At 45.7% G+C, this 25,848-nt stretch overlaps 1 protein-coding gene across 7 annotated transcripts in view; it reads left to right on the plus strand.

The window, feature by feature from the left end:
- PTPRT (protein tyrosine phosphatase receptor type T) overlaps positions 1–25,848 on the plus strand; it is a 460,558-nt gene that overhangs the window by 343,577 nt on the left and 91,133 nt on the right. For all 7 annotated transcript variants that reach the window (XM_068150103.1, XM_068150108.1, XM_068150109.1 and 4 more), the window contains exons 12-13: positions 12,054–12,327; positions 22,077–22,113. In XM_068150103.1, coding sequence (XP_068006204.1) covers positions 12,054–12,327; positions 22,077–22,113 — 311 coding nt within the window. The remainder of the gene's footprint in view (positions 1–12,053; positions 12,328–22,076; positions 22,114–25,848) is intronic.

Genomic DNA, 25,848 nt, shown 5'->3' on the forward strand with positions numbered 1-25,848 from the left:
CTACCTATACAACTGTTATGGAGCAAATCAAATTTCCAGGGCATGCATTAGTTGTGAAGATTTCAGAGTTGAAATAAATGCTTCCCTTAGGTGTGATTGCCTTGTTGATACCTTGCCCTGCATACCAGAGCTGTAGGACACTGCAGAAGGACATTAGAGGAGAGTCTGTTACTATTTTTCAGAGGTTCAGCCAATAGAGAGCTTTTATTTTGTTGGAAAAAAAGATGGATTTAATCTCTCTCCTTCTGCAGATCTCTGAGATGTATCAGTAGATCATCTGTGATGTTCTTTGGTGTGGCTGGCAGCACACAGGTACAGGACAGTCTTCAGGCACCCTGACTCTGCTGAAGAACAGCATCATCAGAATAGTATCATTTGCATGCACTCAGCTTGCATTGGGTTGGAAAGGACCCTCAGAGGTCATCTTGTCCCCTTCTACAGTCAGCAGGGACATCTCCAACTAGTTCAGGCTGCCCAGGGCCACATTGAGTCTGATCTTGAATGTCTTCAGGGACAAAGCCTCAAACACATCCCTAGGCAGCCTGTTCCAGTACTATACCATTGTTCTTCCAAGTTGTCCTTGTGAAGAACTTCCTCCTGATGTCCAACTTAAATCTACCTTGCTCCAGTTTCAAACCATTGCCCCTCATCCTATCCCCACAGACCCTTCTAAACAGTCCCTGCCCAGCCTTCCTGTAGGTCCCCTTCAGATACTGAAATGCTGCTCTGAGGTCTGCCCAGAGCCTTCTCTTCTCCAGCCCCATCAGAATGCAAGGTGACAAGCATTAAGTGTCAGGAAGGACTCCTTAGTGTTTTGTGTAGCATGGGATAATTGTTGAATGGTTGTTTCAAGGCTTTTTTTCAATCCCACCTGCAGTGAGGGTAAGGGGCATTTTGGGTCAGTTGTCTCATCTGGTAGAGGAAATGCATTTCCTCACTGGAGCAGCATCCTTTTCACCTGAGAGTCCTGTCCTTTAAAAGGACACAAAACTGCCCTTGCCCATTTCTCAGCCATTTGCTGTGAGCCTGGATGAGCTGCTGTGGCTTCCTAACCACTCTGCAGATGTCTTTGGCAGAAAGGGGAGTGGAAAGCCATCAAATTTCCACATCCTTTAATGATAGTATTTTAACAATCAAATTACACATAGAGCACATTCTTTTGTGTCAAGCACCATTTTCTTAGCTCTACAGCAAAGCTTCTGCTAACACTTTTTTAGTGTTTATCGAGGCCTGAGGATGCTGAGAGTGTGGGAGTGAATGCTTTTGCTTAAATCTTTTATCCTGGCCACATAAACTGTCAGATTAAATTCCAGCAATCAAAAGGTTAATGAAGTCTGAACTCTAAGCCAAGAATCACAAATTGATGGCCATTTTCTCACATCAAGCTGTCAACCAGTGAGATGAGGCAAGAGGGAAAATACCCAGGGTTGCCAGTTGGAAGCTTTCTTTTTCCAAGATATTTTTTTTTCCTTCACAGCAACCAAAGCCAATATGCCCCTTCCTTGTTATCATGGAATGAAAGGATGACAGGAAACCATGTAGAAGACCTCAAAAATTAGGAACTCTGAATTTCTAGAGGCATCCTGCCAAGCCTCCTTTTGCCTCTGAGAGCTATTGGATAAGCCCCTTCAGTGAGATGCCCTACTCAGGGTCAGAGCAGCCCCCAGGAAGGATCTTGGCTCTTTTTCACAGACCACAGAGGATGCTTGACCTAATTGAAGCAGCTCCTTAAGGTGCTTAAAATGAGATGAGATGAGCCTGGGCACAAGTCCCTGGCAAATGTCCACCCCTCAGAAGCAGCACACAAGCTTTCTCCAGCCAGCAGTTCCCCTACCAGGAGTGAGGACGAGGAGTTCACAGAGAGCGAGAGGGGCTCTCTTCCGTGGCAGGCGACGTTTGCTCTCGCAGATGTCCCTCCACACGTCTGCAACAGCACAAAGCCACGACAAAAAGGCAAGATGAGTGAGCTCTGCTCTGCTGCTGCTGCAGACTAAGGCATTTCAGGATTTAATTATACCACAGGTATATAAATTCCGGAAACATGTTAATGCTCCCGTGATTAAAATTATAGAAGGGCCTAATTGAAAAAGCATAAACTGAAGTGAAGAATTCCTAATTATAGTTTGCTTTGAGGTGTTAATTTCCTCTATAATGAATGCAGCATTCCTTGGAACTAGAAAAGGGGGTGGCTGCACCAGCGTGTGGGCTGCAGATGGAAGGAGGGGATTCTCGTCAATGCAGCCAGACAATTGGGAAGAATAACCCTCAGCTGCCATGCTGCTCTTCTCTCCCTCTTTCATTCCAGTTCTCCTGGCACAGCACTTTCCCAAAGCGGAAGGCGGAGCTAGGAGATGTGAGGGATTTGCTTGCTGTGCAGGAGGAAGGGGAAATGAGGCTGGTTTAATTAAAAGTAGTCATGGTCCAAGAGGGGAAGGTGAGTAGAGAGGCAGAGCGTGCAGGATTTTCACTGGAAGGCTCAAAGAGCAAGCCAGAAGAAGAAGCAATGCCAGCTTCCCTTGGGCTCAACCTTGACAGATCCCTGAGGAACTGCAGGAGCCCATGCAGGCTGAGGGCTTTTTCTGCCATTCTATGGCTAATGTTTTCTCTTGTATCACAAATATGCTTGGGTTTGGAGTTGGTAGTTGGTGAACTTCAGGATTATCAGATTCATAGATTCATAGAATGGGTTGGGTTGGAAGGGACCTTAAAGATCATCCAGTTCCAACCTTCCTGCCATGGGCAGGGACACCTCCCCACCAGCCCAGGTTGCTCAAGGCCTCATCCAACCTGGCCTTGAACACCTTCATGAAGGGAGCATCCACATCCTCCCTGGAAAACCTGTTCCTCCTTGTTCCAGTGTCTCACCACCCTTACTATAAAGATACAACCTACTGCCCCATTCCCACCATGATGGAGGTAAAGTGCTTTACAGATGAAGATAGACTAGCTGCAAGTTCAGGCAGGGATGTCCAAGCCCTTGAGACTTTACTTCTCTCCTTTCTCCATCCTCCGTTTTCCTTTGTTCTGGGGCAGGAGATGTTGTCACTGAAGGTGCCATTTAAGACCTCTCCCTGGTTTCAAAAGCATGATCACTTTGCACCTTCTGAACAGCACTGAAAAGTAGCCAGAAAAGGTGGGGGAAAAAAATCTGACTGATACTTCTGCACCTTCAGGTGCTGAAAGTCAACATTACCCTGACCCAGGAGAGACCATCTTTTCTACTGAACATCTTTTCTACCAGAAGGAGAGGGCACAGTCTCAAGCTGTGCCAGGGGAGGTTTAAGCTGGATGTTAGCAAGAAGTTCTTCACAGAAAGAGAGATTGCCCATTGGAATGTGCTGCCCAGGGAGGTGGTGGAGTCACCATCACTGTTAGGAAGAGACTGGACGAGGCACTTGGTGCCATGGTTTAGTTGATTAGATGGTGTTGGGTGATAGGTTGGACTCAATGATCTCAAAGGTCTTTTCCAACCTTGGTTGTTCTGTTCTGTTCTGTTCTGTTCTGTTCTGTTCTGTTCTGTTCTATTCTATTCTATTCTATTCTATTCTATTCTATTCTGTTCTGTTCTATTCTATTCTATTCTATTCTATTCTATTCTATTCTATTCTATTCTATTCTATTCTATTCTATTCTATTCTATTCTATTCTATTCTATTCTGTTCTGTTCTGTTCTGTTCTGTTCTGTTCTGTTCTGTTCTGTTCTACATTGATATGGCTACCTGACCCTATGGATCCTGTCTAGTAATGAACTGAGGTTGGAACAGAGCAGGTTCTTCCTTTGCATCTTGTGTGTTTCTTAGCCTTTCAGTTAAATAAAAAATTACCCCAAAACACAAACAGGCCCCCCAAAAAATAATTTCTAATGTTCTGTATTTAAAAAGACATCTCCTGTGCAGGCTTTCTCTCCACACTCTGGTAGCTAGGGTGGAGGAAAAGGGAGAGAAAGGTTTGAAGTCCAAAGTAGATGATTTCTCTATCAAAATGGACCTAATTTCATGGAAGCCATTGGAAAGACCCAAATTTATTCTGCCTGAGAATATATGCAGATACACCCATCTCTTGTCCAAGCCACCCCTCCTGTGAAGGACACAGTAGAAGGCACTAGACCATCCCAGCAAGAGTGTGCCATAGTCTCTCCTCGTCCTGCAAGTTTCTCAAGAACCACTTTGGTTCTTCTTGCCCTTCAAGCTCCCTTTTGGGTCTCCAAGCAGCGATGGATGACAACCAGAGCCCAGGCAGCGACGCCTGTTTAATGCTAAGCGACACTAACAGAAAAGGAGTTGTTTTTATTTTGTGGATCAGACAGATGGCAGGTGGCTCAGGAGGGGAAAACCACCTCCAAAGCCACTAATGTTAGCTCCTGTTGCAGCGAAAGCCGTTCTGTCTGCACTCATTATCTTTAATCTGCCAGCACAAAATAACATTGAACTGGAGAGATAGACACTGGGCCAGTTCCACTGGGGAACAGCAGCTATTATGTCTAATCTGTGTTGGAAGCCAGGTCAGGCTTATGGAGATGGTGGAGATAATGGAGCACAGAGTTCTGAAATGCCCTCTGGTTCTTTATGGCTTTTTTTCAGTCTTTAAAAAAAAAAAAAAGGAAAGAGAAAAAAACTCTCTCCAGGAAGATTAAACTGAGAGAATTTAAAGCATTTTAGAAAGTGCTGCATATATAACACAAGGAAGCAGATGCAGCAGCAGCAGCGTTCTGGTGGGCTGGGATGGAGAAGAGGTGATTTTGTCAGTATGGTGAGCAGATTTTATTAGATCAAATGATACAGCTGGGAAAACTAGGCCTTTTGACACACAAATCCTCCTTTTTGGCCACTAAATGCTGCCTATCAATAGAGCTGTCTTTTCTTTTGACAACTGCTAAGGTTTTGTGTCTGTTACCACGGCTCCAGGTGCTGTGCATGGGTGCTGCCACGAGGATGAACAGAGAGCTGGAGCACCTCTCCTATGAGGACAGACTGAAAGAGTTGGGGCTGTTCAGTCTGGAGAAAAGAAGGCTCGGAGGTGACCTAATTGTGGCCTTCCAGTATCTGAAGGGGGCCTACAGGAAGGCTGGGGAGGGACTTCTCAGGATCTCAGGTAGTGATAGGACTAGGGGGAATGGAATGAAGCTGGAGGTGGGGAGATTCAGACTGGATGTGAGGAGGAGGTTCTTCCCCATGAGAGTGGTGAAACCCTGAAATGGGTTGTCCAGGGAGGTGGTTGAGGCCCCATGCCTGGAGGTGTTTAAGCCCAGGCTGGATGAGGCTCTGGCCAGGCTGATCTAGTGTGGGGTGTCCCTGCCCATGGCAGGGGGGTTGGAACTAGATGATCCTTGTAGTCCCTTCCAACCCTGACTGATACTATGATACTATGATACTATGATACCTGTCTCCCCAAGTAGCTCCTCACAGTTACTGACACTGACTGGGAAGAAAAATGGGCCCATCTCTCTTTTCTATACTGGGAGCAAGTAGTCTTTAAACTTTCTTATTCTAGAGCCCATTTCAATCTCTATAGGAATGTAACAAAGCTTGAAATGACAGCGATAAAAGAATGCCTGTGTGGAAACTCTGACTCCAAATAGTATTAGCCAAGTGTGAAATCGCTACCTTTTGTTTCATGAATTTCAGGGCCACATCATGCCTTGGTAGTAAATCTAGAGTGGTGAAAGGAATGGGAGAGTGGAAGAAAATGTGAAGAAACTCTTTTCCCAGCCTTCTTCATTAAATGGGTTACATTAATACTGGCTCTATCTCAGCAGGATTTGTTCTCCCCCCACCCCTAGCAACGGCAGCAATTAACCATCTCTTCTTTCTATGCCATTTTTGATCCATTTGGCTGCATTTGGACGTGGTGTTGGTATTCTTCAGTCACTGTAGTACAAGAGTTGTTTAATTTAAATGGATGTTTAAAAGGGGGCACACAAAAATAACTTCAAAAATGAAGGCTCTGGTGTGAATAACTTTGCAGTATGAGAGACTATTTCCTTGAGTAGCTTTGCTATTATCAGCTTTATTTTTGTGAATGCTTTGCAGATGGGAACAAGCTGATTGATGACAGTGCAGCCCAACATTCATAATGGGCTACTTTTTGAATGGTTGGAATAGCCAAGCATATGCCAGGAGAAAGCATGCTCCAGATATGCCAGGAGAAAAGCATGCTCCAGGAGATGTCATCTCAGAACCACCTCTTCCTTCCTCCATTTTCTGCATAAAAGTGTTTATTGAAAGCTAACCTTGGCTTCAGCAGGTTGTATTCTGCATGGAGCTGTTCCAAAGCATAATGGGAATAGTCACAATCTTTAATTGATTGTAATGGGTTTCGAATCAGGTCTTAAATAGACAGAAAATTGCAGAATGGTGCAGTGAGTCCTGGGCGGCTGTGGAGCTCATTTCATTATGCTCTGCAGATGAGTTTCTGAGCTGCTGATTAAAGGTGCAATGGAAAATATGAAGGGTGACGTTTTAGAGCATGTGAAGTAGGTAACCTGATTCTCAGGAATGTATTAGCACCTGTTGGAGCCCAGAAAACTTTTTGAAGCTGTCTGAATCCTGAAGGTCTGAATGTTTGATTACCAGGGTTCAGGAGGAGCCTGGTGAGGAGATTTTCAGTGTTGTAGCGAGAGAATGCAGTGATATTCGTGTAGTGTATGTTCAAAACACCAAGCCTTAGCATCAGCTGGGGCTGCCCAACCTGGAGAAAAGAAGGCTTCAGGCCTCCCTCAAAGGGTCTCTTTGCAAGGGCTTGTAGTGACAGCATGAGAGGCAATGGCTTACAGCCGTTTAGACTGGAGACTAAGAAGAAATTCTTTACAGTGAGTGTGTGAAACACTGGCAGAGGGTTGCCTTGTTGGAGCAGGTCATGGATTTTCCTCCCCTGCAGGTGTTGAAGGCCAGGTTGGATGAGGCCTTGAGCAACCTGGGCTGGTGGGATGTGTCTCTTTCCATGGCAGGGGGATTGGAACTGGATGGTCTTTAAGGTCCCTTCCTATCCAACCCATTCTCTGAATCAATGAATCAGGCTTTACAGCAGTCACCCATTTAGCTCTTATAAATTCTCTTTTACTCTCTGTTTTTTAGATATACATATATTAGAATTTAGTGGTTTGGGGTTGATTTTTTTTTACTAAACCCCTTTATACAAAATCCTTTCTAAGATAACTAAGAAGGATCTCATTTCCTGCTTAATTTCACAGATTTTAAAGTAAGCTCTGTAGAATAATGCTAGATTTTATAGGATACTTCCTCAGAGTTCCCATTATTTTGTTTCATATTGTCTTATTTCTTCTTTTGATACCTTTAGGGAAGACAAAATAATGATGTTGATGCTAATTTTTCCCCCTCCCCTCTCAGTTTGCATTGCTGAAATCAACTTGGCCATAAAACTCCACATCCAGGAGCTAATCTGAATTCTAAATGTGGGTGTCAGGCAGCTCATCAAACCTTCTCCCATTCCAGTATCTTGGGAAACAGCTCCATGCTGTCAGAATAAAGGCAATGAACCCTCATGGGTATCTACAGATATATTTTCATTGGCTCAACCAGAGTCAAAGGGATCATAAGTTAAATGTTAAGTTCTGAGTTAAATGTCTCAAGTTAAAATCTCATTCCCTGGAGATACTCACAACCTGCCTGGACATTGCAACCCTGGACAACCTGCTGTGGGTGACCCCTGCTTTAAGCAGGGGGGTTGGACTAGGTGATCCAGAAGGCCCTTCCAACCCCTACCATGCTGAGATTCTAGGAAAACCAGATGATAGTAAAATAAGCCAGTGGTAAGTACCTGTGGCCAGGATCCTGCAACATAACAACTAAGTTAACAAGAGGAATACCATGTTTAAATAACATCCAGGGAAACTGCTCTCAGGCTGCATTTCCAGTGAACATTTCCAGTGGTCAGGCCTGGTGATTGATGTCAGAACTTCTACCTCATTTCATAGAATCACAGAATTGTTTTGGTTGGAAAAGAAGTTCTCCCTGGAGCCTTCTCTTCTCCAGGCTGAACAAGCCCAGCTCTCTCAGGTTGGCTTCACAGCAGAGGGCTTCCAGCCCTCCCAGCATTGCTGTAGCCTCCTCTGGCATTGCTCCAACAGGTCCCTGTTTCTGCTTTGCTGAGGACTCCAGAGCTGGCCCCGGCACTGCAAGTGGGGTCTCAGAAGAGCAGAGGAGGAAGGCAGAATCCCCTCCCTCCACCTGCTGGCCACATTCATGCACTTTCTACATCCAGCACTTGAGTTTGGTCTAGATACATGGCTAGATTGCTGGAGAAGGTGCTTCCTCCATCTATCCTTAAATTGTGCTGCAAGCAGCTGGGAACAAAACCAAGAGGAGGGGAAGGAGAAATCTAGCAGCACTCAGAGAGATCTCAGTCACCCAGAAATGGGCTGCGATTTGGAACATTGATTAACCACTCTTGTGCTTCCACACTGAATGGAGAACTCATCATTTAACAGATTACCTTGTAGATGATGATAAGAGCACATCTTCTTCTTCTGTGGACAACATTTGTGCTGTGCAGCCATTACTGCTGCTGCTTTTATCAGGGATTTAGAATGGAGCTGTCAAAAACTCTCAAAAGCTTCTATTAAAGTAATGTGGATTTATCTTAAGACCTGTACAATCTCTCAAGGAGCCCAGTTCTGGCCTCCTGTTCTGCTACAAGTGACAACAGTCAGGTCTCCAGCCTTCCGGGAAGGCAGGCATTTGGTTGGTGGCACAGGTTTGTAAGGATCCCTAGGAAGCTCTCTGCAGAGCAGAGGTTAGGGATGGTTGAAAGCTTGTCCTTTCCTGCCCTTTGTGGGGGCAGCAAGGCCACTTGGCTGTGGTGGGGTGGGGTGGAGCAGCTCAGCAGCAGGAATGCCAGAACCCTGCTGCTGCTGTCCTACAGCATGCACGGTGTGGATTTGTTTGCAGTGTCTGCAGGCATGGCTGAATATTAGACACGGCAGTGTGGTTGTTAGCTTTACTGTATGGCCTCCCAGTTTATTGGGATGGAAGCTGTTGCATAGTGCTGGGAGTTTGAGTGCTCTGCTTTTGTTGGTTTCTTGCAATATAATTTTAATCCAGGACACTGAATGTTTCTTTTTCTGGGCATTTGTGGCTGATGCATTGATTCCTGCTACAAAAGTGCTGTTTGCTGCTGATGGCTGGAAGCAGTGGCTTTGAAGCATGACACAGGGAGAGCCCCAGAAGATCCCTGTTACTGCCTACCTGGTAGCCAGAATGGGAGCTTGGACATTTCCTCCTTATTTCTGTTGCTCACTTCTCTTTGGAAAACTACTGCTTCCTTTCCCCTGGTTGTAATTAGGCTGCTGTGCATTACAAAACTCTCAGTCATAACCAGTTGCAAATGGTTGACCCTGCTGAGCACCAACACAGAGCTGTGATTGCAGCTGAAGGGCTTGTGGATACCAGAAGGGCAGATCCTGCTCACTGAATTTATTTGGAGTTAATGCTTAACTGCAGTCTTGGGGGTCAGAAGGTACCATGGAAAGTCACCACCTTCTGATGGGAGTTGAATTACTTTTACTCATTGAGAATTGTTGTAGTGATGCAGATGGTTTGGCCAAACTCTAGGGTGGGTAATTGTACACTTGCTACTCAGAATTCCCTCACTGATTTTGCTTGGATGTAGCATTGTTGGCTTCTTGCTTCAATGAAAAGGCAAACGGTTGTGAGATCATCTTAGCACCGATAGGAGCAGGTGTGGAAGCTCTTGATGTGCCTTGCAGCACTTCATTGGTTAATGCAGAGAAGTTGATGTTTGAAATGCCCTGAGGCAGTCAGAAAGCTCCAAGGCAAGAGCAAAACATGAGGAAAAGAGCATAACCTAAAAAACAAAGATGTGACAGCAAAGAAAGAAGAAAGACTGCAGCAGTCTGTGTTCTAGCTAGGGGTGACCTGTGAGTCCTGCACTTCTGGAGGATCTAGAGAAGTCAAGCTGCTTGGGATCAAAATACCAGAAGGCAAAACCCAGAACAGTTGTTTGTCAAGGAAACAAACCCTTGGCCTCTGTGTTGGTTGAAAGGAGGTGACTACATATTTGTACATAACCAGGAAACACCTGTGTTTAGGACTAGATAAAACAGAAACCAAGCATTTGTAGCTCAAAAGGCACGTGGCAAATGCCCATGAAAATGTCATCTACAATTTTACACATTGCTGACAGAATTGCAGCCTTTCCCAGGAGTGTGGATCATTATTGTCAGAGAGAAGGGTCAGGAGAAGAATCTGCAGATAGTCTGTAAGTAAACAATGTCTAAAATGGCAAACTGAAAGTTTCCATTGCTAAACTGAGGAGAGGGTTTATGTTAAATGGGCGTTTGCTTAGAGCTCCCACTGCATCCTCAGTGACAGGAGCTGGAAGGTTGCTGGGAATCAGAAATAGTTCAGGTTGGAAGGGACCTTTAAGGGACCTTTAAAGGAGGTGATCTTTTCCAAGGTCCCTACAGTCAGCAGAGACATCCTCAACTAGATGAGGATGCTCAGAGCCCCATCCAACCTGACCTGGAATGGTTCCAAGGATGGGGCATCTGTCACCTCTCTGAGCAACCTGGGCCAGGGTCTCACCTGTTCATCCTTTTAAAAACCCACAAGACTAATATCAGAGAAGGTCTGAAATATCTTATGAAAGCCTCCAGTGACCTGCAGGATTGAGGAAAGTTTCCAAATGCTGACAGGACAATGTGTCCATGTGTTATGTGGGTGCTCCTGCTGCATTAGCTAATGCTGGTAGCAACCTGCATAAGGACAGCTTCAGTACATTGCTTATAGGTTAGTTGGGTTTGTGTCTACCAGTGGGAGCCAAATGATTTCCAAGTGCTCCACTCAGCACCTCTTGGGCATGCCAGGTATCTGTGGACCTGCCACAAGAAGCAGGAGCTGGGTTTTGTCTCACTCCTGCTCCCTGAAGGTGCCAGAACTTTGCTCCCCCCAGGGGCATTGATGAGCTATTGCTATGCTAGAAATTCTTCAGACCAATCTTTCTGCAGCAATGAGCCTGATCCACTGCTGGCCGTTCCCAATCTTTTAATCGATCTCCCCTGTCTCACCAAACAAAGGAGCAGGCTCGGGCAGACAGGGGAGGGCAGCACTTGTGACCGTCCTGACAAACAGCAAGATGACTGCAGCCCTGTCTTTCTTTGTCGCATGGGTGAGTGGTGTTAAGCAGACAGTAAACCTGCCTCGGCTGGAGCAGCATTGAGCTTGAGGGCTTTGTTAACTGCCTGAGGGAAAAATAAATAAGCAGAGTGCATTTGAATGCTTTGCAACCTCTCTGTGCCTGAAATAGTAAGCTAGAAATAACAAGATTGCTATTGCCTATCATGGAGGCCAAAAGCTTAGCAGGAATCGAAAAGGATTAACATTTCATAGAGCTGGAGAGAAAGCAAAGAGTTTGTTGCTGTTCCCTCAAACAAAAGTGAGTTGGAAGAGCTATAAAGCCACCTGCTCAGTATGCAGGCCAGCCTTTTAGTGAGGGAAGGTAGGAGGAGACTTCCCACCGGGAGTTTATGATAGAGAACACTGCATCCCAGGATGTGTCCCAAAAAGAGATGTAAGGGAGGGCCAAAAAAAAAGTTAGGTTCTCAGAAGATGTGAGAATCTTTTTTATCTAAACTGGTTCATGCACTCTGAAAAGCTTTCCAAAGGGATCTGACAACGTTGCCCCCTGCTAAGACCCTACTGCAGGGGCCATTTGGCCCAAGCAAGCAGTTCATGTTTCAAGTTCACGTTTCAGCTTGGTGGCTGGTGGCTGAAGAAGGCAGCATCTGCTTCCTAACACTCAGTGCATTAAGAATCCCTTATAGGCTGGATTTTTTATTAATTACTCCTCTTCTCAAAGAGTGACATGATTGAAATCTGTCCTGACTTTCACCAAGCTGCAGCTTGATTAAATCAGTAGCAAGTGACCAGCGTCTTACCCACACAGTAACTTCCATTGGCCACTGCCACTGGTGTGCCAAAAACTGCTTGCTGTGGTGCCCTAAGCTGTGTGTTTCTTGCTTTGCTGATACTAAAGGCTCTTGGGGTTCTAATCTTACCTTCCTCTCTCCCTCCCAGTGTCTATCAACTTGTTGTGAAGGAGGAGAAGCTGCAGAAAGCACGGAGAGCTGCAGACATCATTGAATGCTTCTCTGTCCCAGTGAGCTACAAGAATGCTTCCAGTCTCGACTCCCCACACTACTTTGCAGCTGAGCTGAAGCCTATCAACCTGCCTGTCACACAGCCATTCACAGTGGGTGACAACAAAACCTACAACGGCTACTGGAATGCTCCCCTGTCTCCCCTGAAAAGCTACAGCATATACTTCCAGGCTCTTAGCAAGGCAAATGGAGTAAGTGCAGAGAAAATGGAGCTGGGCTTGTACATACGACCATCTCTTGTCTGTCCTCCTTATCTTTCCCCTTCTTTCTCCACTGGATGCCAGTTTAACTCCTCCTTATCATTAGCCTCCTACAGAAATTTGATGAAAATTAGGCAAGCCATTACTTGTCCTTCATTCAGGTCTCTCTCTGATGCTTAGATCCAGTGAGAAACCTGTTGGGAAGCCAGCCTCTGTAACAGCACATGTTAAACTGTAATTTAAGAATGAATTTCTTAGCATCTGGGTGATGTGTTTTTCCCTTGCATATGCCTGACTCAGAGTAAGGGCTATTGTGCTTTTAAAAGAGAGAACTGCAATATCTTCAAAGTCTCCAGCTCACAGTGCTCATGTTTTTGGAGAAGTTATGAGATGAGAACTTCCAAAAGCTATGAAGTTGGATTACCTTGGGGCTTCCAATTTATCACACCATAGTGTTGCACTTATGGCTGGGATTTTCAGCTCGGGTAAATCATGCTGCAGGGGGGATCAGGTGCAGGTCTGTCTTACACCTTTTGAGTACCTGGGTCTGTACTTTTGCATATACTTACTCTGATAGTAAGTTTGAAATGGAGACTGCCCAGGAAACACTCTGCCCTATTCCCAGATTCAAATAACACACAGAAAATGCTCCAAGAGGTCTGTGGCAGGAAAAGGGAAGCTCTCTTTAATTCTTCTATTCCAGCCTAGGGTAGTTTGTGCCCTTCTCTTCCAACTCTCCTGTTTCAGTGAGTTCAGCTAAAAAGGTACAGGCCAGATCCAGGCTAAGTAGTCATTTAACTTCCTCCCCTTTGACTTCTCTGGCTGTTTTTCATTCTCCCATAACATGGCACAATTTGACACTCCACCCTCATGAAGGCTCAGAGCATTAAGATGACATCAAGGAGCTGGGCGGCCAAGTCCGTTATTAGCATCTTTGCCACTGCTTTCATGAATATAACTGTAACAAAGACAAATTCTCCAAGGCATCACCTCTGAAAGAGCAAAATTAGAAAATCAATCAAAGGTGAGTGGTGTAGGCTTTGGTCTGCACTTGGGATAGTGCAGACTAAGTGCACTCTTATACCCAAACCACATCCGCACGTCAGAGCACTGAGCGTTCTTTACCAGGCTGGCAATGCCAATCAATGTTCACAACATATCTTGGTGGTTAACTACCTTCATTTCTCACCATTTGCCTGCAGACTGACTGCTGTGTGGCTGGCAAGCACAAATCTCTTCACTACTGTGATGTTTTGTCACCTTGGTTTCCTTTCTCGTCGATAGCTTCCTTCCACGGCTGCTCAATTAATTCCATTTTGGATTTGCCTTGATAAAGGCAAATTGTGAAATAGATGCATATGGCTCTCTGTGTCTAGTTAGTTCCCCCTTGTGTGATAGTTAATTGCTAGTGAATGGGTCCCCAGGGAGGAAAAAGTTTTATTTGCTTAAGTACAATATAATATGCCATAAATGGGTTCTATGAATGGAAATTCAGGCTTCCCATGGCAGTTGGGATTGATGGAGCATGACGTGGCTTCTGGATCTCTGTAGCTGGCAAGTTGCATCACACTCTACATAGGAGTTGATAAGGACTCAGAAAAAGATCATAGAATCATAGAATTTAGTTGGAAAATACCTTTGAGTCCAACCATTCCTTAACTCTGCTAAATCTGCTGCTAACTCGTGTCCCTCAGCATCACATCTGCCTCTTTTAAAGACCTCCAGGGATGGGGATTCAGCCACCTCCCTGGGCAGCCTGTTCCAGCCTTTGAAAACCTTTTCAGTCAAGAAGTTTCTTCTAATGTCCAACCTAAACCTCCCCTGGTGCAACCTGAGGCCATTTCCTCTTGTTCTATCACTTGTTACTAGGTAGAAGCAACTAACCTCTGCTTGACTCCGGCCCCCTTTCACAGAGCTGTAGAGAGCCAGAAGGTCTCTCTTAAGCCTCCAGGCTAAACAACCCCAGTTCCCTCAACCACTCCTCAGAAGGACTGGTGCAGTATTTGTTTATATCCTCAAAGTGCAGTACTGTGGGGGGAAAAAAGCATAGAGGAGATGTCTGAAGTGGACTATGGATCTTCAGTGGAGTAGCTGTGTGACGCTTCTACATTCATGTCTGATTTGCATCCAGCCTTTTAAGTCTGCAAAGATAGGTTGTGTTCCATTCCCAGCACTGTTCACAGGTGTAGTTTGTGTTTAAAAGTTCTGAGCTGCCCCTTAAGTCTCTAAGCCTGGCAGCTCTGGCTGCTCTTCATAAAGCCTACTAATAGTTATGGCTGCAGTGTGGAGTTTCTGGTAGTGTTGAACCTCTGCAGCAAATCTGGGACAGCGATTTAGCACAATTAAAATACAGCCTTATGTTCCCTTGCACCTGGAAAACTTAACAGAACATTGCCACTCATTTTTTAATTAGGGTTCTCTATGGTTTCATTAATCACTGACAGTTGTGGAATGATGAAGCTTCTCTCCACACCTGGAACCGGCAAAGAGAAACCTTGGTGCGGTGAACCAGGACATCTTCCTTTGGAAATGCAGGACTCTGGGGACAGCTTGATTTGAAGAAACATTCTGTGTTTGGTCAAAAACCTTGATTAGGAGGAGGGAGAAGTGCTGTAGGAGCTCGGCATTGTCTCAGCTCCTCTGTACGTGGAGGCTTGGTGCTTATTTGGTGTTCTCGTCTGCTCTGCAGCCATTAGCCATGATTGTTACAGTGAAAGGAACGTAATTAACAGCTGGATGCAAAACAAGAGTGGCAGATTGCTGCAAAATCAGATCGGAGCTTTCTGCCTGCCTTTGTGCAGCGGGGTGCTTGTTGTTTGGGAGTTTGAATGAATCCCTCTCGCCCGCTGGGTTCTTTGCCTGGGCCACTGACAGCGACTTTGGTCACCCTGATGTTGCTTCCAGACAGGGGTCTAAAGAGAACATGTGTGAAACAGAGCAGTGTTCAGCTTTGTTAGACAAAACGCTTCCAAATAGTGTGAATTCCTCTCCTAGGGATTGGTTAAAGCCAGATGCTGAGCTGAAATGTGTCAAAATTGGAAGCAAGAAGTGTGGGGGGGCAGGGGGGAGAGAGAGAATAAGGAAAGAGAAGCTGTGAGCTGTGTAGCTGTGAAGGTGAGAAGTTAGTTACTGTTGAATTGTTAGAAAGAGCTAGCGCAAGAAGCGACAAGGGAAGAGGAATGGTCAGCTGGCTTGGCTCTGCTCTGGCAGGATCCCCACACACCTTGTCACAGCCATCCAGCTAGTTAATGGATGTTTGCTGGTTGTCCTGGTGCCACCTGCTACAGATGGCTGCCTGATAGAGCATGAAGTTTTCCTTGTCTGCAAAACTTCCCCGAGCTCAGCCCCTTTAAAAGAGCAGCCCTTGCAGCATTTGTGTCTCTGAAAGGTGAAGCCAGGGTGACAACACCGTGTTACTCCTTACCCTCTTTCCTTATCCTGACTTAATAATCAGAGCTAGATGGTGCAGGTTTTATTGTTCCCAGGTTCTTTGTCTGGATCGTTGTAGGTGACAGTCTCTGGTTCACGATCCAGCAACAAAGTGAAAGGCAGAGAAGCCTTTGGCTGCTGTGTGAAACCTGCCTGAATCCTGAAACTTTTGAGCAGCTCAGAAACTGGAGCTTCCCAAAAATCCTTCCTGGAGTTGGACTTTACCTCACTGAGCTAAAATGAAATCGGTATCTGCACACTGGCAATCAATAACTCTTGGCCACTTCTCCTCTAAATGGGAGATGAGGCAGGAGCCTTTGTAAGGCAGCTGGAGATGCCGGGGGATGCTGCCAGCTGCTCCTGCAGCCTGGTGCTCCAACAGGTGAATGATGTTTTCAGGCCAGAACTGTGAAAAGCAGCACCATGGGAATCAATGGGAATATTATTTTTGAGGGAATGATAGACTCTACAGAGATTTTTATTGATTTCTTTCCTCTCTAATGACTTGTACTACATGCACAATCGGGCAGTTCATTATTATCAGGGGACTTCAAGCTGGATTTTCAGATGCTGACAGGTCTACTCGCAGCACACAACATTCTTCTTCTGGAACATTTTGGAGGTGTGGATAGAGCTGCCAGCAGAGAGGTGGCATTCATCCCTCTGGATATGGCCCATGGAAAAAAAAAACAGTGAGGTACTTCAGCACAAGCCATGCTCTGAAAAATGAAGTGGCACTGAGGCTGCCTGCATTGCTTCTGTGAACTATTAAACAGCTTTGAGGAGCTCTGTGTTCAGTAGGATTTTGGGTGTGCAGTTCTGTTTGCTTATGTTTACTCCTTTGTAATCTCATGTTGGAGCTGCTATGGCAGAAAGCAGCTGTGGAAGCAGTTGACTCTTTATAAGCCCTTGTTTCCACATCTGGTGCATTAAGAAGAGCATGACCTAATGGGTTGAGGGACATTATCCTCCACCTTTGCCATAGTGAGGCCACATCTGGATTGCTAGGATCAGTTCTGTGCTTCCCAATTCAAAAGAGACAGAGAAATAGTGACAACAGTCCAGGATAGGCTACAAAGGTGTTTAGGAGCCTGGAGCATCTCAGTGAGGAGGAAAGGCTGAGAGCCCTGGGGCTGTTGAGCTTGGAGAAGAGCAGCCCCAGAGGGGATCTGATCAGTGCTCAGCAAGAGATAAATGGAGGGAGACAAAAGGATAGGCACAGGCTCTTTTCAGTGGTGCATGGTGACAGGGCAAGGGGCAGTGGGCACAAACTGGAAGCCAGGGGGTTCCATCTGATTGTGAAGGAATCCTTGTTGTGAGGGATTTTTTAGCCTGGAGAAGAGAAGGCTCAGAGGAGACCTTATTGGTGTCTACAGCTACCTGAAGGGAGGTTGTAGCCAGGAGGGGGTTGGTCTCTTCTCCAGGCAACCAGCACCAGAACAAGAGGACACAGTCTCAAGCTGTGCCAGGGGAAGTTTAGGCTTGAGGTGAGGAGAAAGTTCTTCACAGAAAGAGTTGTTAGCCCTTGGAATGTGCTGCCCAGGGAGGTGGTGGAGTCCCCATCCCTGGAGGTGTTCAAGAGGGGATTGGACATGGCACTGGGTGCCATGATTTAGTAGTCATGAAGTGTTGGGTGGCAGGTTGGACTTGATGATCTTTGAGGTCTTTTCCAACCTTATTGATTCTATGGTTTTGGAGCCCTGGGGCAGGCTGCCCAGACAGGTTGTGGAGTCTTCTTCTCTGGAGAGATTCCAAACCCACCTGGATGTTGTGATCCTGGGCAAGCTGCTGTGGGCACCCCTGCTTTAGCAGGAGGGTTGGACTAGGTAATCTCTGCAGGTCCCTTGAGACTGACACCTTTTTGTGATTCTGTGACCTTGGCCTAGACTTTGTGGACCTGAAGGGCAACCACAAATTGTGTATCTGAGGACAGGAGGTCTCACTGGTGTGGGCAGGTGGCTGTTCAGGCAAGGCAAGAACACTTCAACTGATGTAAAGGCACAATACTAGCAAAGGCAAGAAGAAACTGTGCATGTGAAAACAGATGGAGGAAAAAGCTCCACTTCTTTTGTTGTTGTTTGTAGTCTGTAAACAGTGAGCTGTCATGTTAAAAGAGAAGGAAAAGAAAAAAAGTCCCTTGCCCCTTTAGGTTGTGAAGATGCAGCTGTCACATGAACATATGTCCTACTGCCCTCAAAGCCCTCTTCTAAGTAAAACTGTTCCCATCCACACAGAGAAGAGACAGAGGCAGAATATCTCTGGTTCTCATCCGGTGTACTGCAGTGAAATGTATGTTTAGGAGCCCAAGTGATGAGTAGACAGCACCAGCTCCCTTGCCTCAAAAAAGAGAAACAAACAAACTCTATTAAAAGAGTGTTTCAAACCAGGCTGAAGATTCAGAGGGAGCTAAACCAGGCTCCGGGGGTGTTGGCAAGCAGGGTTTACCCAGCTCCTCGGCACACTCTGTCCTCTTCAGAGAGCCTCCAGCTGATTCCAAGTGTAGGTCCTGCCCTCCAGAAGAGTCTGCCAGCTCTCTCAAACTCAGGCCTCATATGATCTGTGTCCATGGTACAGGAACTTAGAAATTCAGTCAGGGCTCAGCCTTGAGCAAGGAAACACCGTGATCATGTTTTATTCATGGGGAAGGAAGCTCCAGCAAACAAACTTATGCAAATGTGTTCTAGTAAACATGTAGATGGCCTTAACAGGCAGCAAGCTTTCTGGATGTGAAAGTGTGTTGGGAAGTGAAGGTTGGATCAAGAGCTGTGGTGTTTTCCTGTTCCAGGGTTTTGGTTAAAATATGCCCACATTTTTCTGGTAGTGTTTGGCTGTCTGCCTTAACCTGGCAGTGAAACAGAGTTGAAGCAGTAGTGCTGCTGGGCCCTGAGATGAACTTATTCCTGTGACTTCAGCTGTAAAACTTAACAGATATCTTATGCTGAACTGGGTCTGGGTCATCATTAAGGTTGTTATGCACACATAAAGCCTTGTAGATCTTCCACAAGACTGATCTGTTCCTCCAAGGAACAAGTCATAGGAAAGAGTTGCACCAGGGGAGATTTAATGAGGACAAAAGGAAGAAACTTCTTCACTGAAAGGGTTGCCAAGCTGTGGCACAGGCTTCCCAGGGAAGTGGTGGAGTCACCATCCCAGCAACCACCTACCCAGCTGTGTAGATGTGGTGCTGAGCGACGTAGCTTAGTGGTGACCTGGCAGTTGCTCTGCGATCTTAAAGGTCTCTACCAACCAGAACAACTCTGTGATGCTGTGACCATAGGATGGGAGTTAGGTGTCACAGCACGGGAAGGAACATTCAGAAACATCACAAGAGACTAAAATTGTGTTTGATTTTCTAACACTTTCTGAATCATCTCTTTATTTCATTATTTTTCTGGTAATTGCTCTAAGCCATCTGGATGAATAACTGGGAACTACCTATGCTGTCTCTTCCTGCTTTACTAGTGGCTAAAGAGAAGGCTCTCACTTTAGAAAGCACCTTGGCTGAATCAAAAGTAATATGCTTGAGAAAACAGAGGTGAGAAAAATGGTTTTGGAGGAAAAAATATTATCTCAAAATGTCTAGCTATTGGTTTTCTTGGTTGAAATGTTCATCCAGCCTCACAATTATTTGACCTCACAATTCTCAGCATCAATGAAGAAAAAAACCTGATAGTGGTCATTTAAAGAGATCTCATTCTATGAGACACCCGATTAATGAGCAGTGGGTTGATCAGTTTGAGGTGATCGATGGAAATCAATGGAATAATCAGCCCTAATGAGGAATATGGACTAAGTTCAAGTCTTTAGACTTTAGCCTCCTCAGTGTCTGGCTGCCTGCTGCCTGTGCAGGTTTCTTTTATGTTTTCTTTCTCAGAAGATGCAATTTGAAGCTCTGAAGTCCAGATGTCTTGCCCCTCCAGTGATTGATTGCCCTTGCTTTTTGGCAGTGCCAGATCCTGGGCTTCTAATGGCTATGGCTGTCTGTGCTAAATGCAGCAATTAGTAGGTGTGGATGCAAACAGACCACTCTGCACCCTGTCTTCTCCAATTACCCCGTGGGAGGGTAATGTGCTGGAATGTGCACATGCTCAAATGAGATCAGTTACAGCATCGTTAACAAGATCTCAGGTTCTCTTTTCTCACCTCATCTTTTTTTTTCCCCCTGTTGACTAATGTCTCCAGATTTTTTGTTACACTTCGAAGCTAGCAGAGCTCAACAAATACACAAGACAATGTTCCTCACCACAGTGGGAGCAAGTGGCCACCTACTTCAAGGCTGCAAAGCTGCTGTCTTGGTCTTTTGTATTTTGTTTTCCAGGTCATCTTGTCATAAACTACATCAGGCTCTGTCTTATGATTCCCAGCATTATGTGCTAAGGCTGTGGTCTGAAAATAAAGCTGGGTTGTTCCTGCTTCATAAATCATCACTAGCAATAAAGATTTTTGGATTTCCAGAGTAGCTGCAATTGGAACTGATTATGCTCAGGGCGGAGATGAATGGGGAGTTCTGCTGTACAACTGCATTGGCTTTGTGGTGCTGATGGTTGTAAGGTTGGATAAGGCAGATGAATTTCGAGGCAGAGGAGTGAGTGCACCAGGCAGAGACGCCTCTGATTTACTGGGATAAACAGAGCTTCAGTCCCCCTTGAGGAGCTGTATAGCTGGGTATGGATGTCCTCAACAGACATGATGTGTCCCTGGTGATCCAGGAGTTCCTTAAGAGAATTTGAAGGTGAAGTCAAAGAGACAGTTTGTCCTTCTGAGTATCTCTCTCTTTCTAGACTACACACAGGGTTGCTTATATCCAGAGAGTATGGCTGACCAGTGTCTTGAGGCATGCACAGAAAGGGACCCAAGGGAATCACTCTGTTTCCTAGTGTGGATCCTGCAGTTGTCCCCTTTCTATGTGCAGCAGTGAGGAATCATGGAATCGTTTTGGTGGGGAGAGACCTTTCAGACCATCAAGTCCAACTGTTAACCCAGCACAGCTGGATCACTACCAAACCACATCCCTCAGCACCACATCTACACAGCTTTTCAAGCCCTCCACTGCTGGGGACTTCACAGCTACCCTGAGCCACCTTTTCCAGGGCTTGACAACCCTTTTGGTAAAGAAATTGTTCTTCGTGTCCAACCTAAACCTCCTGTGGGACAACCTGAGGAGAAAGGCATGATGGGGTGGTGTGTTTCTGCTCAGCCCAAGGAGGGTCTGTCACGGGTGGAAGAGATGTTATCCAAATCCAGACTTTCACAGTGTTCCTCTTGCTGTTTGAGGCTGGAATGGGATTCTCAGTGGTGCATTTGCCAGGCTGAGGCTCGCAGAGCACAGGCAGCATCCATATTAATGTGGCATTGTCACAGACAGTAATTTATGCAGTATTCTGTACACCTGAGACATATATGAGATTCTGTAGAGATAAAGTGCCACCAAAACCCTGCAGCAGATTACTGCCTGACAAAGTCAGCTTTGGAACCAAAGCAACACGTTAAGGTTTGGACAGCAGTTGTGCACCGGGCAGAAGCAACCCATGCCAATATGGGCTGTAGAATGAGGCCCTGGGGACACCAGAGAGGCTGTGTTTTCAGCAGAGGTGGCTTGAGAAGGTTTGAGCTATTAGTTAAGCCAAACACAACATTGCTGTTGGGATCCAAGCTGCTGTTTGTGCAGATCTGCAGGCTCTGAGGTGGGCCGAACAAAAGCGTTGGGTTTTAGCCCAGCTCCGCAATGAGCGAGGCGCTGATGTGGGCTGTGTCTGAAAAGCCGGTTTGGCAGAGCCAGCTGTACAGCCTGCTGGGTTGCTTCCCAGACGGAGCAGGGAGCTGAAATATTCCAATGACTGTTTGCCATGTGTTTAAATAAATACCCAATTTGCAAAATTTGCCATAATGGTGCATGAAAACGAGCTGCAGAGCTGTGCGTTGCTTCTGACCCAGGGCTTGCTGCCTCTTGCAGAGCAGGTCACTTCACTGGTAAATTCTATTAGTTAATCAGGCAGTTCCATGGGACCCATCACTCACACTGAGTCTGGAAAAACAGCTTGTCACTCTTAACTTCTCAACAGTTAGAGCAGCAGCGTAGGCAAGTCCATTAGTACAGAGTGGTTGACGCAACTAAAGCTGCTGCCGGTGTTTTCAGGGGTGAAGTGTAAGGAAAATGCTCATTTGCTTTCGTCCCTTTTAAAAAGGGCTGTGTGTTGATTGCAGACAGACCAATTGCACACCTTGATGGTTGCCTTTATGGTGTTTTTTTTTTTCTTCTTTTCTTTCTTTCTTGTTTTTTTTTTTTCCCTTCTTCTTTTTCTGTTTTTCAGGAAACAAAAATCAACTGTGTCCGGCTGGCGACAAAAGGTACGTGGCTCTCTTTTTCCTACAAAGCACAGTGCCCATAATGTAAAAGCTGCAGTGGTGACATAACCTGATTACAGTTGCTGCTCAAAGAACAAGCCTCTTTTTTTAATCTTTTTAAAGGAATACTGCAAAGGCAGAACAACAATTTCCAGAACCACTCCACAATACGTGTGGACTCTGATAGGTTTTTAAGGTGGGGTCTCTCTCTCTCTCTCTCTGTGGTTCCTTCTTTTCCTTGCTCTGCTGACAGCCTTCCTGTCCTGAGGTCTGTTGTCAGAACATCACTGAAAATGCAGCATTAACTTCCCCTTAAATTCATCCTCTCTGCAACTGGATAAAGTAGAGAAAGAAGAGGAGATCTTGTGAAAGCCTAACCTTGATCACAGCAGGGCTCAGTCCTTACATCACATCATTTTCATGCTATAATTCAACAAACTAGTAGACCACCTCACTTGTTTTTATTAGTCAGTTCAGACTAGACCAAACTAATATGTCAAATAAACCAGACTGAGACAACCATTGTTAAGGTGCAGTGGTCTGATCCCCAGGTTGCTTCACAAGGTGTAGCTCTTGAGGGACCAGCACTGACAATGTCTGGCTTACTTCTTGGAGCTTAGAGCTGCTTTTAACAACTCTTCTAAGGACTTCTAAATCACCCCAGGAGCTACTTTGTCAGCAAAGGTGTCAGAAACCAATTTGCTTGTAACCCAGAGGAGTAGCTATAAAAAGACTTCACCAACGCATGTCGCAGTCTCAAACTGAGCTGTAAGGAGGTGATAGCATAATTGCCATAGGCCCTTCTACAGGTAGCTCTCCATTTCTACAACTTAGGGTTTCCATCCTGTGCTCTTGCTGCTTTCCTCTTAGGTGAAATAACTGCATTACTGCCTGTGGAGTCTTTTGAGAGGAAGACAAAATTGGCAGGAGCCCATGAGTTTGAGGCATCAGCCCATTTTTCCCATTCCTCTCACTCCTCTCTGGTGGCAGTAGAGGAAGTTAATGAGTTCTGGATGCTTTCTCTTGATCACTTCTACATCTGCACATTCAGAGGAGTTGTAGGGTTCAAAGAAGCCCCAGCCAATAGCTGAGTAGCAGAAAAAGACTTTCCATCTTCTTAGGGAGACATCCTCCACTCTGGTACAGAAAGCCATGCACTGGGATGACAGGTGCTGCATGAAGTTCCCATCTCTGCAACTGGTTTTGCTGCTGAGACCTGATAGGTAAACTGGTGGGGCTGTAAGCAGTTGTGTCACCACTGCAAGCCAAGGAGGATGAGCCATTTCTCCACCTTTCCCCGTTCCATCTGTGGCTCTGGTGTTCCACATGTCCTCTCGTTGCTTTCCTTTTTCAAAGTTCCTTGTACCATTGCTATTTAATTCATTTCTCTGGGTTACCAACATCCTCTGTGTCCCAGCCTCCCCTCCTTCCAGCTCAGCTTTTCCCAGCTATTAGTGATGTGACCATTTCAAATACTGTATTTTGGCTTTCTGGTGGTAGAAAGAGAGAGAGCAGTACTGGGTAAGACCAGTATGGATGAAATGAGTCTCCCTAAGGTTTCCCCAGAGCATGACTAGAGGTCTCTTATGAGACCAGAGAAGCTGGATTCATTCATTTCTGGAAACCTGTACCTTCTTGTGCTTCAGCTGTTCCTAACTCTGAAGCTGGTGGAAGGGATGTTGTCATGCTAGCAGGAAAGATATATGCTGTGTGACTTTTCAAAGGAAAAAGCATCCCAAATCTATGGAGCTTGCAAAGTCCCATTGTTGAGTGACCTCTTGGTTTGCACTGTCTGATTTGGGTACTTCAGAAAAGTGTCACATCAGTGTTTGACCTTGGGCTGACTTCCACAAACTGATTTAATTTTCACTGACCTGTTAGGTCACCAGGAAGAGTCAATAATCTGCCCTCATTCTGTTGTTGATGAATGTTGTCTCCCTTTGAAAAAAAGGATCTCTTCCCAATGTTAATTTGATGAGAGGCTATCTAGAGCCTGTGGATACCTAGAGCCACTGTTGGGGTTTTTTTTTGGTGATCTTATTCTTTAGGATTTTTCCTGATTGAAATGAATGGGAAAGCTCAAGACCTGATGGCAGTTCTAGTGTCTGCTCTCACTGACTAAATGGAATTCTTGTATGGATAATAGAATTCTCTATGAGGAGTGGGAAAATCCTGGAAGGTTTTGGGGGCTTTCCTTCTGTTTTTCTCTTGTCCTCACTCTCTGAATCAGAGAGTTGTATTTCTCAGTGCCTGACCATTAGCAAGGATAGGCTGGAGTACGTGCAGCAGTGGCTGATTGATCTGCAGTTTTAGCTCTTCAAAGGTCTGTGTTGTCTGAAGGTCATAGGCGAGGTAGCATCACAAGTGTATCTGTAATCTTGAGTCAGTGTGTTCCACTGCTGAGACTTGTGGGCAAAGCTGCTGAAGGGTCTGGAGAGCAGGTCTCATGAGGAGCAGCTGAGGGAACTGGGATTGTTTAGACTGGAGAAGAAGAGGCTGAGGGAAGACCTCATTGTTCTTCACAAATTCCTGAAAGGGGGTTGGGGTGGTGTGGGGGTTGCTCTCTTCTCCCTAGTATCAGGTGATAGAATGAGAGGAAATGGTCTGAATTGTGCCAGGGGAGGTTTAGGTTGGAGATTAGGAAAAATTTCTTTGTGGAAAGAGTGGTCAGGGATTGGAACAGGCTGCCCAGGGAGGTGGTGGAGTCACCATCCCTGGAGGTGCTCAAGAAATGTGTGGTCATGGCCCTTTGGGACATGGTGGTCTTATGTTGGTGGTTGGACTCAATGATCTTACAGGTCTTTTCTGACTGATACATGCTTCATGGAATCATAGATTTGTAAGAGCTGAACAGTATAGTTCCATGGTTTGGAGCTTCCCCCTAGTTTCAAATTAACACAGGTCCTGAGAATGAATTCCCACTCAGACACTTCATGTCAGCCTGAAGGGGGTTGGCCACCTACCCTCTCTCTGCTGCACAGCAATGGACAGAGACACTCACAGAGCTGTAATTACATTGTGACCTGATCACAGGCTGATAGCTGGGGTGTTCTAGATGACCTGCTGTGGCTGTGCTGTCTTCTGCCTGCTCGTTATCGATTATCTTTAATGGCATTGCCCTGTACTTGCCTTGATTTGCATTCTTGTCTTTCTGAGGCTAGAATGAGCAAACCTGTAGCCTGGCTCAAACTCACTCATTTGAGCTGCTAGCAAAGCTTTCTGCTGTAGGGTCTTTGATAAGAATCAGGGGGAAAAAAAACCAACCCACAACACTTTTTTCTTGGAGTTGTGGCTAATCTGAGCATTGACAGCTTAAAAGCTCTGTGTTGAGTTGGTACCAGAGAGAAAGCATATTTTGTTTTGACGCAGGAAAATAAATACACACTGCTGGTGCCAGACTAAATGTTCTTTTTGGGATATAGACTTGATTTTTTTCCATTCCCAGCCATTTGACACTGCAGTAGCTCCATTAGCAGTAGTGAAATCAGTTCTGATTTACACCAGTGACAGGAAGATTAGGATCGAGACATGTTTAAGCAAGGCAAGTTCGCTCCTGAAGTACTGGGTTAACAAGGGCACTAAATGCGAGTGTGGGAGTAATTAGGCAATAAAATGTGTTAGGCAGAGTGTTACTGGGGGATCCTAACACGTTTTGGGTGTTGCTGCAAGGCACCTGTTCAGAAGCAGAGGAGCCTTAATTACTTGAGAGACACATGAGGCTGTTCCACTGCTGCTACT

The sequence above is a fragment of the Melanerpes formicivorus genome, unplaced genomic scaffold, assembly GCF_026170545.1.
Source record: "Melanerpes formicivorus ecotype bairdi unplaced genomic scaffold, bMelFor1.0.p_v2 SCAF_19, whole genome shotgun sequence".
Lineage (NCBI taxonomy): Eukaryota > Metazoa > Chordata > Aves > Piciformes > Picidae > Melanerpes > Melanerpes formicivorus.